The 14,957-nt window shown below is 41.3% G+C and overlaps 1 protein-coding gene across 1 annotated transcript in view; it reads right to left on the bottom strand.

Moving 5' to 3' along the window:
• TENM4 (teneurin transmembrane protein 4) overlaps positions 1-14,957 on the bottom strand; it is a 486,586-nt gene that overhangs the window by 176,267 nt on the left and 295,362 nt on the right. The window contains exon 11 of the mRNA XM_067533333.1: positions 457-558. Coding sequence (XP_067389434.1) covers positions 457-558 — 102 coding nt within the window. The remainder of the gene's footprint in view (positions 1-456; positions 559-14,957) is intronic.

Genomic DNA, 14,957 nt, shown 5'->3' with positions numbered 1-14,957 from the left:
CCAGGGAGACCTCTGAGGCCTAAGGCAGGGAAGAGGATGTTTAAGGACCACCTTCTTGATGGTTGATGACAAAGGATTGTTATAAAGTCCTACTAATCCACAGATAGAATGCTCTGTTGAAGAAACAATAGTACAGCGTTTCTAAGCCACCTTTTCTCAACTCATTCCCAAAGAAGGAGCTCCTGGTGAGGCATTATTCTCACTGTTTGCTCACATGCAGCTGGGGGGGGCGGGGCCCAGAGGTTTGTGTTACTAAGGTTACCGCAAGCATGGCAAGTGATAAACAAACAAACCCACAAAGCCTATCAGTTTCCACTCTACTGCACCATCACAAATCTGCAGCAGGGTTACTTATATAGAACAGAAATATGACCGTACACTTCCAAAATGCTGTGAGAAATTTAACTGGAGGAAACAACACATACAGATATTACTGAATCAGAGACAAATGCCTACCTCTGCCGCAGTCGGGACCCAGAAAGCCGAGGAAGCAATGGCAGGTCCCAGATACACAGTCTCCATTTCCATAGCAGTTACTTGGACAATTATCCACTGATTCTAGAAGATAAAAAGAGAATTGAGATACTTTCTTTAGGCGAGAGAAATCCTGTCTTTGACAGAGCCCATGGACAGCAGCAGGACTGATAATTCAAAGCAAGTACACAATATCACAGACTCTAGGCAGGGAAATGCTCATCTGAGCCAGATTCTTGAAGCTATGTTGATTTACAGCAGCTGAGGTTCTGGCCCTAACACTCTAGTTCTGGGTTGTTGTTTTTTTACAATTAAATGGTCTGATTCGGAGAATGCTGATGATCAACTACAACTCCAATCAATGACTTCAGCCAGAATTATGGTTGCTCAGCACTTCTCACGATCAGGCTCAAAGTCTGGTAAGATACAACAGCAAAACAACAGTTTTGCATTATTTAATACTATATAAAAGAGGGACTGGCAAATCTCTTTATACGAGTCAAAACTTCACCCAGAGTTTGAACAATTCCGGGTAACTGGTCTCCTCTATTATTTTTGTGTCTGCCTTCTATTTATGATTTGACTGGAGACAAAAAATACCAGAAGTCTCATGACAGAACTTGTTCTCTTGCAAGATCTCCGGCCCAATTTGGCAGATTCAAGAACCTTTGAATTTGGATGCATATATCTGAAATGAAGACAGTTGATCTGAAATTGGAATTTTCTGTACACTAAGTTAATTATACATGCAATTTTGGAAGATAGAGATGGTAAAGGCCTATTGGATCATCCTGTCGATTTCCCTGCTTCCCATAGTAGATTTTCTAGTGTGTTGTGTAAAGTGCTAGTTAAAGTCCCACACAGTGGGACTACCACTATTTCCCTTGACAGACAATTCGACTCCTGATATTGTTTCAAATTAACTCCACAAATTCTCTGACTGTGACAAAACATTAGATAGTTATCTTCCAAGAAAAGGCAAGGAAAATTATGTCTAGTGCTTTGTTTTGTTTCAATGGCAGCTCAGACCATAGTGTTTACAGTTTGTCTTTAATAAAAGAAGCACATGATATATTAAACATTATTTTTCATTGACAAAGGGAACGAAAACCACTCTTTTCTTAACTAAAGTTTTCATAAAGACAGGAGTAGTTTTTTGTGTGTGGCTTGGAAAGATGACAACATATTACGGTTCATCCCAGGCTATTATTTCAGATTTCCTCAAAATAAAATGCATGTCATATTAAAACTGGGATGCAGTTATATAGGAAAGGCCCTAATTTCACATCTTTCTTGGGAATGGTGGAGCACTGGACAATAACTCTGCACTCTCAGGTGCTTAATTCACAGGGTCTTGTGGTAGCAAACCTATTAGTAAACTTCCTGTTGGTCTAAATGAGCTGAAACATCTGGCATTAGTTTCTGAAACTGATGGAAAGGAAGCCTATTTCTCGTTGGCTCTGCTGCGATTGATAGGGGCTCCTGAAGGCCACTGTAATGGACAAGGTGTAATTTAATCACCCAGAGTACAATGGCAGTTTTAAATAATAAAAACTGAGTTTCAAGCATTTGTGTTTTAGGTCCCCACATATAGTTCCAATAAGAACTGAGCTTTATTGTGAAGGTAAAGAAAGACTCATCACTTCTCTGACACTGAAGTTCTCATGCTAAGTAGACATCCACTTTATGGTGCATGGCAATAAGACCACAGTTTCTAGTTAACACTCTGGCTCTGATTCACCATGCTGTTAATCCAGTGGAGTAATGCAATAGTAATGCAGGCCCTCTGGACCTTTATCAGTTTTGACACTGCTGCAGCCTTCACCTATTAGCAGATGGGTTTATATATCTATTTTGACTGCAGTTAAAACTTCAATTTAGCCTATGAATAATTGTTTTTCACAACTTTATTTATAGTGCTTGTTCAGACAGGTTTGATTCCACTGCCACAGCAAAAGGTCCTTGTTAGAAATTTTTGTTTTCAGTACAATTTTCTTAAAAGAAAGGTTGAATGACTTTTACATATTTTACACCCACACACACACGTAAGGGAGACCTTAGTGTAGCATTATGGGCCCAATTCTTCCAATCTCATTCATGCTGAGCAGTACTTACACATGTATTCCCCTTGAAGATAATGGGAAATAGGGATACTCACGTAAATACTGCTCAGCATGACACAAGTCTCCATGTTAATAAAACGCCCATGGAATATAGAAAGTTCCCATTCTTTTCAAGTTATGATTTTCAGTGACTGATCACAGAAATTGCAGAGAAGAAGGAGGGCCTTACAGCCATAATGGGGCAATGAGTTTTTCACATGTAAGAAAACAATCAATACAAACAATGAGGAGCATAGTCAGCATCTAAAACACAATGCACCATTAGGCTTAGAATCCTGACCTTTGCACCAAAACCACAGGCATCTATCACGTTACCCCATTAATTAAAGGACAAGCTCCATCAGCTACAGTAGTATTTAGAGTTTCTATTCTCTCTGTGACTGACACTAATGGGCAACATATAGTTTCCACACACATTTGTACAGACCTGGCATTCCACATAGCAGAGGGCAGTAAAACACATACATAATGATCCATGTATTAGATACAACCTTTCCTGTTTAGTGGAAACATTATTTCCCACTTTCTGATTTCCTAGAATGTGGCTCTGCAACTGTGACCTGATTGCAAATTATATTTTGACTTAGATGCTGACCATATTTACTGAAATTCTGCTCCAGTTTTCAAAAAGAAAGGACATGGATCTTAAAATTGCAATCAAAGCCAGACAATAATTCAACACTTAGGAGAAAATGCACAATAGCAAATACTCTGTAGAGTACTTCCACGGTTTTTAATTATGTGTTGACTACCCCATTCCGCTAATAATAAGCTAGGCCCTTAAAATCATTTTGTCATGGTTAAATGCTATCTGAGGTGTTAAATATTTCTAATGAGTCTGAGAGTTACACTTACTATAATGCCCTCATTTTATGCACATTTGCTTTCCTACATCATTGTCCTCAAGTAACCTCTTCAAGGGAGACAGAAAGGACTGGGATTGTTCCCCCAGTGACTGGTGCCATGTAATGTCTGCCTGGCAGCTAACAATATAAACCTGGCTGGTGTAACACAGGGCAATTAAGGTCCCTGCATTCTTCCAAAAGCTCTTTGACAATTGAGACCAACTTCTCGGCAACAAGAGAGATACATGCTACGCGATCATTCTGTTTGCCTGAATCAGGGTTGGAAGGGAAGCTGCTCCCACGCAGCTCAAAAAGTATTTTCAAAACAGCGGGTGCTAAATGGACAAGCTGTTCCTCCACTACCTCTGGCAGCCGCTGAGAGCAAACAAGCAAGCACTGCGACTGGGTGGCTGAGCAGAAGTCTAAGAGCTGCCAGGCAGCGGGATATTCAGCATTCATTTCTATGCAATCCTGAATGGGGCCTTACCCAGGATCTCCTGAATTCTCCTAGGTGCTCTTTTTATTTTGGAGGCAACAATAAAATCACTTCTATTTAAAGCTACTAAGAAAAACCCGTGATTCCATCACAAGGCTGGATCTGTTTCAGGGGTTAAAAGTCTACATGAAAAATCTAGTAGCCTAAAGTAAAGTTTTACTAAACTCAGTCATTCAGGGATCGTCTTAAGGTTTGCAGGACCCCCAGCTGCTGAAGGAGTGAACTGGGCGGCACATCAGCCACCCTCCCCATCTTGTACTGATTCCAGTGCCAGAGGAGATTGGCTCTCCATGTGAGTTTCCAAGTCTGAACAAGACCACCGACATAGGTGCTGGAACTAATGGTACTGAGGGGTGCTATTGCACCCCCTGGCTTGCAGTGGTTTTCATCATATACAGGTTTACAGTTTGGTTCACTCTCACTATACAAATTGTTCCAGCACCCCTGATGGCAAAGCACCTAAATGCTATTGCCTAGGGCCAGCCTGCTGACAGCGTGGAAACACATGAAGTGTGTGTTCTGAGCCATTTCACCAGCTGGAATCCTGCTAGTGTGACGATTTTACAGCTTGCACATATGCATTGTTCTACCCAGAGCCTGGAAAATAAGAAGGAGATGAAGTGAGAGTGTTTTAAGAAAATATGGGAAAAACAAAACCACATGGAAATATGAAAAATAAAACAGATACGTTTGTACACATGTGGCAGACGAGAGGACTGGGCTAAAACTTGAATGGTTGTTATAATCAATTAAATTAGAAAACTCCACAAAGCACCAAAGCCAATTTCAGTAAGTAGTGTTTAAAAGCACTATTCTCCCTTAAGCATGCCCATATACAATAATATTAGTTAGGTGCCAGAACATAAGGAAGAAAAAAAATCTATGGTTACGGCTGAGTTCCAGTTTCCATCCTAACTCTTATTTTTCAGCTTTGACATAACTATACACAGACCCCTAGGTATATACAATATTATACTTGGCATTCTAACTAATTATATAGAACTGCTGTAGAAGATTGTAACAATGGTCTCTTTAAGGGGTGTCGAAATGCAATGTGATACCTTGGCCAATTTTTTTTAAATATGTATTTATTTTTTTTAGTCTGGCTCCCATATTTTCCTCTTGGATTCTGAGTCTTTCTGGTGATTCCCCAAAATTTCACTGATACCAGCTAGCAAGGAGCAAGATTATCCACTGCAGGCTCAGCCAATGAGCCATGGTTAACTCCAACATATGGTTTTGCTATAACGGCTAAAGAGAACTTTGAAAACGGCTAAAGAGAACTTTGTTTCCTTGCCTCCTTCCAAAACCAAATGGCAGCATGAGTGACTTCAAGAAACTGAGCAGCTCACACCAGGGGCAAAGCAGCAAAACTCAAATGGCTTGCCTTGGAACGGAGACCACAGAAGCTTGAATGTGAAAGTACGCTGAATCATCCTGCCAGCTTCAAAAATCTAATTAGCCACTGAAAAGCAAGTTATTTCCTGAATAAACATTGTAAACATGCAGATCTCCTCTGAGATGAGGAATAAATGACATAATGAGACTCATTGCCTGTAGTTCCACATTGTCTCATGTTTGGAAACAATACAAGAAATAGCTTCTCTGAGATATTAGTTACCCTCACTCCACAATACACACTAGTCAAACCCACCTCACTCAGGGAGAGGGTAAGGATTTGCAAAAGTGTCTCAGATCTATAAAAGCAAGAGGTGGAAAATATTTATTAGATGAGAACACACTTGTTCCAGAGCTAAACTGCTCCCCTACTGCATACTTTCAGTATCTTCTGCAGTACAGTTTTAATTGTTTCAGTTGATAAGAGGCCAAATCCTCATCTGGGGTAAACTGGCATAACTCCATTGGCCACACTAATTTATACCGGCTGAGGATCTGGCCCAGGTTTTTTGATCAGAGAGACTCTCTCACAGTCTATGAGACACTCTCACAATTAGGCAGCTTTACTGGAAATTCAAACTAAATTTTTCATTGTATAACTTCATCCTGTTACTTGTCTTTTCAGTGCAGCCCCTCTTCATTAAAAGGGAAAATCTAGAAGTCATTTTGTTGTCCGTACTAATAATAAGAGTTTGCTTTATACATGTCTTTCATCCATGGACCTCAAAGAGCTTTAATAAAGGTCAGTCAGTTATTGTTTCCATTTTACAGATCAGAAAACTGAGGCACAAACCCATTATACTATTTGCCCAATATTACAAAGTGACTCAGTGACAGAGGCAGGAACTGAGCTGAGGTTTGTTAGCTCTGAGGCTGGTGATCTGTTCAATGGATCACTTTGCTTCTGACAAAGAGATGTGCAAAGGCCAAATGCACTGAGGTGAGCTCTATAAAGATCTATCACTCTGGCCTACAGTTACCTATGCAAATTACCTTTATTTGAATGATGTACAATAAATATATTAAAGAGATGGACAAATTGCTAGACTCTGGATAGATTTTTCTTTCAGATAATTATCATGCTCGTTGGTCACCAGTATAGCTACTTTAACTGTATTTCTTCCTTATTTATTTATTCAGCTTAATAACTCGGGTCTATATCTTTGGGCCAGAGGCCAAAGCAGACATCTGCCTGACACCAAATCCCATTAGAGGCTACAGTAACGTAATTATATGTTAAAGTTAAATATTTTATGGCTACGATAGCCACCAAGTATCATTGCTCCCTAGGCTGTTAGAGGGAATCATCTACTGGCAAAGAAAAACTAGTTATCCAGCAGGCAATGGAAAGTGGTAGCTTTCCTAGGAGTTAATAAGTACCAGGGCTGTTTTCCAACTACTGATTACATTTCACTCAATGTAGAGTTGTTTTACGGATACCCCAGGAATTTCTTCTGGTAACATACCTTGACTGCTTTTGAGCTGGGGCTGTCCAGCATTTGCTATATCTAGTAATAGCACTTTGCACTAAGTTAGCACCTTTAATCTGATCAACAAAAACATGATTTAATGAATCGATCCTGGTGCCAACTCCTGTGAAGTAGATACACTGAAAAACAGACTTTTTTACAGAGGGGTAAATTAACGCACAGAGGGTATGTCTACGCTGTAGCCTCCCCACCGTGACTGACAGACTTGTGCTAGCGGGGCTTGAACTAGCACAGTAAAAACAGCAGTGTGACATTGGGGTCTCTGAAGAGGCTTATGCTAGCCACCCAAGCTTGAACCCAGAATGCACGTCGTGTAGAATCCACCATGAGACTTGGTAAAATGTCCCAGTGGTTAACCACCCTTGCTGTTAAAAATGTACAACTTATTTCCAGTCTGAATTTGTCTTGCTTCACCTTCCAGCCATTGGATTGTGTTAGACCTTTCTTTGCTAGATTGAAGAGTCCAGGATGGGTCTGAACTCGGGTGGCTAGACCAAGCCCCTGCCAGTCCCGCAATGTCCACATTGCTATTTTTAGTGCGCCAGCTTGAGCCCTGAAAATGTGTGTGTGTTTACCTGGGCTGGGTGGCTCGCTCCCAGCTGCAGTGTTGACATCCCCAGGGAAGTGAAATGACTAGCCTAAGGTCACACAGGAAGCCAGCTCAAGACTAAGAATCCTGATTCCCTGTCCTATGTTCTATCTAGCTGTCCACACTGCCTCCCTGGAAGAAGTAGGCTCAAAGATTTGTGTTCGCCTCTAAGGTTTCCAGCAGGTTGAGTGAACTACCATGTCAACCTGCTCAGCCGCAGAGAAAAAGGTGTTAACTAAACCCTTGTGTGGGCTGGCTGACCTGGAAAGCAGTGGCCATGGAAGCTTAAGAGGACTGCCAATAAAAAAACAACCAACCAACCGGGGGCAGAAAGAACATTTACAGAAAACCAAACTAATCCTCAGAACTTGCAGGAAAAGCCATCTCAGCTCATGTTTTAAATCCCCTTCCCCACATTAAAGTGACTTTTAAACTTGGCCGATCTATCCTATTACTATTGAGCAGTCTTGCTACAAACATGAATGCTTTCATTAAACAGACAAAGCAACCAACCAATTGTATGTGACCGCAAGGGTTACAGCAGATGGATTTTTACAAGTTAAGTAAAGAAACTCAGTTATGCCCAAGAAGCAAGTCATTAGGACTGACTCTCCACAGCCCTGCCCCCTGTCTAGTCATTCAAACCTGAGTAAAGGGGGCACCAAACATGTCCATTCCAATCTGGTTGTGTTTTCCACTCACTTCGCACCAGCGTAACTGACTGCACAAGGGGAAGGGCAGCAGGGAGTCAGGTCTGTGGGCCCAGTTCATCACTGCTCCTTGAATCCTTTTATGTCAGTGATGCCAATGCAAAAGGGTTATAAAGAAGGTATCAGACCCTTCCCACTCTCCAGTGAGTAACACTGACATAGAGAGTCTCTGCAGCCCTCCTCCCGCACAGAAAGTCCTGGCACAGGTGTGTGTGTGTCCTTGCCCTCGCACAGGGGAACATTCCCACCAATACGCTCCTTGAAATAACTGCTCTGAGCCACAGTACGGCTCATCGCTGCTTTCCCTGTTTAACAGATAAAACAGTCCTTGGGTAGCAAAAGACAGAGAGCAGAAGCTGAAGACGATTCTGACCCTCAGTGGACACAACCCATAACTTCTTCTGTCCAGCACTTTGTGAGTTCTTGGGTTGATTTGCTTTCTAAAGAAACTATGCTATTCAATTAAATTCATTCTGCAGGGCAGGTGGAATTATAACTCAAAAGGACCGTCAGCTGCTACAGTAACTGTGATAATGATGCTAACACAGGATCATGGAGGAGATAAAATAGGTTTCAGGTACCTTGAAACTTCTAACTGGATACTATGGGTAAATAAAAGACCCCACAATTAAAGCAAATACAGACATGCTGAATCCAGTATTCTCTTGCTCCTCCTTTTCCTTCCCAAGCTGAAGTCTGAAAGGATTGGCTCCTTCCTTTCCACACCTGCAGAAATTTCGATTCTTCTGCTTCGTCTGTATTTTAGAAGACTTATACATTTCTAGTTCAAATCATCCACAGCTGGCAGCTGGGAATGTGAATGTCTTGACAGCATCATGGAAACCCAGTCATTATTTCTGAGTGATCGTTCACAGTTTCCTCTTCTGCAGGACGCCTAGTTTGATGCTGATACTGCTAATGCCACTTGATGGTTTGCCAGATTTTGATTTTTTTCTGGAGGTTGGAAGGTCTGATTTAATTAAAGATCCATGTATGTAACCCCCTTTTACTCTCAAATCCCACCGGAGCTCTAACCTCCACATGCAAGTATCAAGAAGCTAAATTAGGAAAAGAGCACTGGGAAGACATTCCTTTAAATAACTTCACTGGAAAGTCAGTGTGGAATATAATAATCACACCATCCAATTTCATTTTGATCTCCCCACATTCCTTTTCTGATGGAACCAAGGAAGGTACCCATACTTTTAATAGCAGGTACTCCATGCTTCCATCATCTTATTGACAGCACATTCCTGCTCAATGCAGCAGTGACTCTGCTGTCTGAACTGTTTCAAACTAATAATGGTTAAGAACACAAAGTTGGAGTCTGGAATCAGTTTGAATAAATGTCCAAAAGCGTGGGCTGCTTATCCAAACTATCTGGACAGGCTGAGTCTGCCAAATTGGACAGCACATCATGTGAGAACACACTTGCTCATGAGATTTCAGCACTTCTGCTTCTAGTCCTGGCTTGAAATACTTTCTAGTTACTTATATAGCCCTTATTACCATACCAGTTTAGTGCAAGAGCAACCTTCTTCACAGTATTTCACCAGGGCTATTTCCAAATCCAGCTGGAAAAACTGCACAAATAGCCTTTCGCACAGTATTTTTAGAACGTCTGGTTCTATTCCCATCTGGAAACTGGAAATGGGGATCAGAGAAGCCTGATCATTTCAGAAGAGTAAAAATGGTTTGTTGAGTCTGATTTGGAAATAAGGGAAGGTATGATTTGGGAGAATGCGTATCTCACCTGCTCATCCCTCACCTCTCACTCCCTTTTATATGAGAAATCCTGCCAGTGCAGAATGCTTGATAGATAAAGGTCACTGTTTGCTTGGAAGCACAATAGGTGGAATTTCAAAAGCACTGAGCGTTGGCCGAACTCTGCTCCCATTGAAGTCAATAGTAATTCTGCTCTAACTGAAGTCAATGGTAAAACTCCCATCGACTTGAACTGGACCAGAGTTAGGGCAGCATTTCACACTTTTGAAAATCTCTCCCAGTGTGCCTTTGCTGTTTATGGATGTACAACAAACACAATTTCTACTCCGATACCTTAAGAGATGCATGAACACTGAAGAAAGACACAGAAGGGCCAGCAAATTACAGTCCTGAAGGAATTACATGGGACCATTTTAAAATCTCTGATCTATCTCAGTCACTCTTAACTACTCATTTATGACATGTTATAAGCTGGCTGGGAGGAACTTTTAGCAAATGGAGTTCCTCGGGTAATAAAGCCTATTTATTTGAATACAGTTCCCCAACTACTTAGATCAGAGGGAATCTATAAATTGCAGGTCCTACGTAAAATGAAGATACCACATTCACCTCTGCAACTAGCATGGAAGTGAAAGGTGCTCTAGACCATGTTTCTTTTCCTTCCTTTCTTTTTGCAGATGGTTTATTTTTAAACCTGAATTATGGTCCAGTAAATGAAATTCTCATATCCCTGATTTGCCTAAGGGAGTGCAAGAATAAATCTACTGAAGTTTGCGTTTTTTTTGTACCTTCTCACTCATAAAAATTGTTACAAATATAGGAAACAACAATTATTCCGGCTTAAGGTTTAAAATTCTAGAGCTGCACTAGCAGATGGGAAGTTCAGTATGTTACATGTTCTGTGCTGGCTCCGTGGGGCAAGGCTAAAGGTGGTTCTGAGTTTCATTTGAAATGATATTGTGAGTGTGTGTTCTAGGAAAAACATACACACAAGCTCAAATGTGGACTGATTCAGTTAAACAAATGTAATTAAATCTAGCAGTGCTATTATTTAAGGTACATTAAAATAAATTCATTTCCACTTTACACAGCCTGGGGCTAATAAATTATGGATGCAGTAGCCAGAATGGCAAACATTTAATGGGCTACATTTTTTAGAGCAGGAGGGACAGTCTGAAGTCCTAGGTTTGGTTTCTGGCTCTCCAGCTGCTTTGCTGTGTGAACTGGGGCAAATCATTTTACCTCTCTGTACCTCGGTTTACCCTTCTATGAAATGGGTTCAATACCACTTACTGTATCCACCTTGCAGAACATGCTATAAAGATTAACTAAAGAAAGGAGGCAAAAGTTCACTACACTTGAATTTGTGCATGCAGAAAAGTGGTCATCAACATCAACATGTGCCAACGTTACCATACATTGTGGGGGCAGGTGGTAACTGTTTTCCCCTCTACAAAGAATAGGAGAAATCTCTGATAACTGTTGGGAGATGCTGATCCTCTGTTGGCTTCTACCTGACAGATGTACTCAATTACCTGCTCGTGCATCCAAACACATATTTTATGGGTACCCTTTAAGCACAGACTTTTGAAAATTAAGCCCTAAGAAGCCTTTTGTTCCAACACAAAGAGGTCTTTCCTTCTGTCTGCCAAAATATACAAGCAACTCTTAGACCCCCTATTTTTGCTCTTTACAGCTACAGCATAAATGGAAATAAAAGTCAACAGCTCTGTAATATGACACAGGAATAAAAAAAGTTGTGCTTACATTAGCCCACAGCATGGGACATATAGACAGAGCTATATACAAAAGTGCAAAAACTAAAACCATATGTACTGAAGTTTCCTTGATTTGCAAATTTCTCCAGAAGGCTTCAGATAACACTAGAAACCTTGTCTTTAAGGCAGAATTCCACTGTTCTAAGAAACATAACAAAACAAAAAAAGTAACTTTAGAATTAAATAAACCTTTTCCTGACCCTAAAGCTGAGCTAATTATCCCAATCAATAAACCTTTTGTACAAACTCTATCAGAAACTTGTCTGCTGCAAACAGTGGGCTGACAAGCAGTGTGTGAAAGAGTGAGTTCAAGGATACCAGCTCATGTTAGTACGGATGTAGGCAGAGCTTGTAAAAAACAAAAACAAAAAAACCTTTTTTTTTTCCTTTTGTGAATTACTAATCAAAAATAGAGAGAACATTCCTTGTGCATTAACCAACATATATTTTTCATTCCTGAAGTGTCTTTTGAAATTACAAGAACTATTCTGAAGAGGAAATAATGAAAAAATATTTGTCCTAAGAGACTAATGCGGAATTAATTATTCCATCTGTGGTTTACTGCTAGTCTAGCTTTACACAGTGTGGAGCAATACCAGATGTTTCCCTTCCATTTATAGAATCAATGAAGAGAGATACACTGTATGCGGAAACAGAGGCTGTGGAAATTGTTAGTGCCAACTGTCCGACCTTTACGGGTTTCCTACACTTAAATTATCTTTGAGATGTGTCACTGATTTCCCCTTTTTTTGAGGTGCCTTAAGTTTTTGACTCAAAGGTCCTGCAAACCACCTTTTTGCACACCATCAGAGTTGGGAGGGAGAGTTGTTATGCAAGAATTCTTTTGGACACTTGCAAAGAGGGGGAAAAAGATCATCCTATGTAAGACCTAGATTTGGTCTGACTGGTCTGATTTCAGGCTTTTGGAAACACTCTGGGCCCCAGCTGTTTAAGAAAGCCCCATTTAGCAGACAGAATGGTGCACCATAGGAACAGGTGTTAGACAAGCGCGCAGCTGGCCCACCTCAATTTGCACAGTAAAGCTACAATGCAGCACGTCATATGACAACTCTGGTGGAAATAATAACAAAACAGTCTGGGATCTGCTTTCTCTGTTGTTTGTCTGGCAGTGACACTAGCCAAATGATAGGATGGGAACTGGCCACGTACCGGTACTTTACTGACTGAAGCTGAAAAGGACTTAAAAACCTGGAGAAATATTAAGTCTGCTGGAAATCACAGACAACACAGGAGCAACTAGAGAGATGGGTTTCAGTATTGGGAAATGCTGAGTACCCTCAGCTCAGTTCAGTGGGAAATCAGAATGCACCGCAATCTGCAGGACTGGGGCACAAGTGAGGGGGTTTAAGGAGTTATGGTGGCTTTGGTGCAGCTACAGTAGGTACTCAGATACTACAGTGATGAAGGTCATATAATTACTTGGATAGATACATAGTCACTTATGTACTGAGGTAAGATACAAGAACCTCACTGAGGATTTCGACTAGAGAAACGCAAGCACATCCCACACTTCCCTCCTCCAGAAAACTCTATCCATTTCTAGACCCAAAACAAAGGTTTTTTAAGGATCTACATTTTAATTCCCCCCCTCAATAGCTGCTTTTGACCCACCAAGGGGTAACTAGAAGCATGTATTGGTGTGGGAGAGCCTATTCTTGCAAGGCTTTAGGCTGAATTTTGCAGAGATCTGGGCAATTTTGGATAAGCAGCTGATCTGAGACCTTGGACTGTGAACCTTTAGAAATTCATCCATCACTATTTAAAACACAATAATAATACCTGGATGTATAACAGTATGCACAAAGAAACAACCTTCTTGAGGGGTTAATGGCTCAGGAGGACTGGTAATGGAATAGGAAGCTTCTAGTTCCAGAGTTTTTATTCAACCTGGGTTAGAAATGACCAAAAGCTGGTACCATCAGTGGCAGCTCAGTGGCCTATGTGAAATGACGGTTGTCAGTCCAATTCTTGATGAACACGTTTTACATCACAGAAACCACCATTACAGTTGGCATCAGTTGTGACGTTTCGAAGACACCAAGGAGGGAATAGGTGCCAAGAAAGAGTTGCCTTCTCAGCTCTAGATGTGGGGTAAATTTTCCAGAAGTGCCTCAGGGTACGTCTACACAGCCAGCAGCAGTGAGCCTTGCAGGCCAGGTTGACAGACACAGGTTAGGAAGGCTCATTCTAGCACTATAAAAATATCTGTCTACACGGTGCTTTGAAGCTGCGACTTGGACCAGAGCTTGAGTTCTGAAGCCGACTCCAGTCCCTAGTTGCAATTTCAAAGTCCTAAGTGACTTATGAAACTAAGTCCTATTTTCAGAGGAGACGTAGGCACTTAGAAGCCTAAATCCCAGTGACTTTCAATGAGACTTAGGCTCACGTGCCTAAGTCACTTTTGAAAAGGAGACTTAGATGCTTCTGAAAATATTACTGGTAGTTGCTCAGTTTAAAGACATACAGGTGGGGTAGCAGAGACACTTGCAGTACAGCTGCCTATTCTGAACCCGTTAGCAAGATTTCAGTGCGCAGGGCTGTCAATCTTTCATGAGCACTAAATTCACACGAAAAATCCTAAGCAAATAGATGGCTTTGGGTACGTGCAAAGACTAAGTGGATGCTAGGTGCGTGAGAGTCACAAAGGTGCTGAGGGCTAATCCAGGACGCACATTCTGTGATTTCACAGAAGGCGATGATCACAGGGCAGCAAGAAAACAAATACGGTTATTTAGTCTATTAGTGGAATAGGAGCTCCTAACTATAACCTGACAGGGCTTTAAAATTCTGTAGGGAACCTGTGAGAGGTATCTGAAGCCAAACAGTGGCATCCAAAGCACCAGGAAAAGGGCACTGAAGGCTTGAGGCTAATCAAAAAAGGCATTGGCCATCTAACAGAGTGGCCATCAGCAAGGGCACGCAAGGGGACACACAGAGCTAAAGGCACAAGCTCTTTGCAGACCATGCAAAGTACCACTATTATTCCACAGGAAGGAGTGATCAGTGGTTTAGGAAAAGTAAAGTTGTGACTTTCTTCCTCCATCATTTTTCTTTAATGTAAATGTTTTTTTTCTGTGCAGGTTGAGCAGATGGAAATGTCTCTGAGCCTACGAAGCGATGGATTCTTAGGTAAGTGTCCACAGAAGGGTTCAGCATGCAGAAATGCTCAAAAGTCTTGCTGTGACTCAGGAGAGGAGGCACTGAGTTTTTGACCATTCAAACAAAAGGGAAAAGGAACTCTCTTAATAGCCGGGCCCATCCAGGTAGCATGAGGTGGATGAAGCCTAGTCAATGCCTTTAGACTCAAG

The sequence above is a fragment of the Emydura macquarii genome, unplaced genomic scaffold (assembly GCF_026122565.2).
Source record: "Emydura macquarii macquarii isolate MOO-44397 ecotype Brisbane River unplaced genomic scaffold, CSIRO-AGI_Emac_v2 contig_3328, whole genome shotgun sequence".
In the NCBI taxonomy this organism is placed as follows: domain Eukaryota; kingdom Metazoa; phylum Chordata; order Testudines; family Chelidae; genus Emydura; species Emydura macquarii.
Note: the sequence above shows the minus strand (reverse complement) of the source record. Positions and strands in the feature narration are given on the sequence as shown.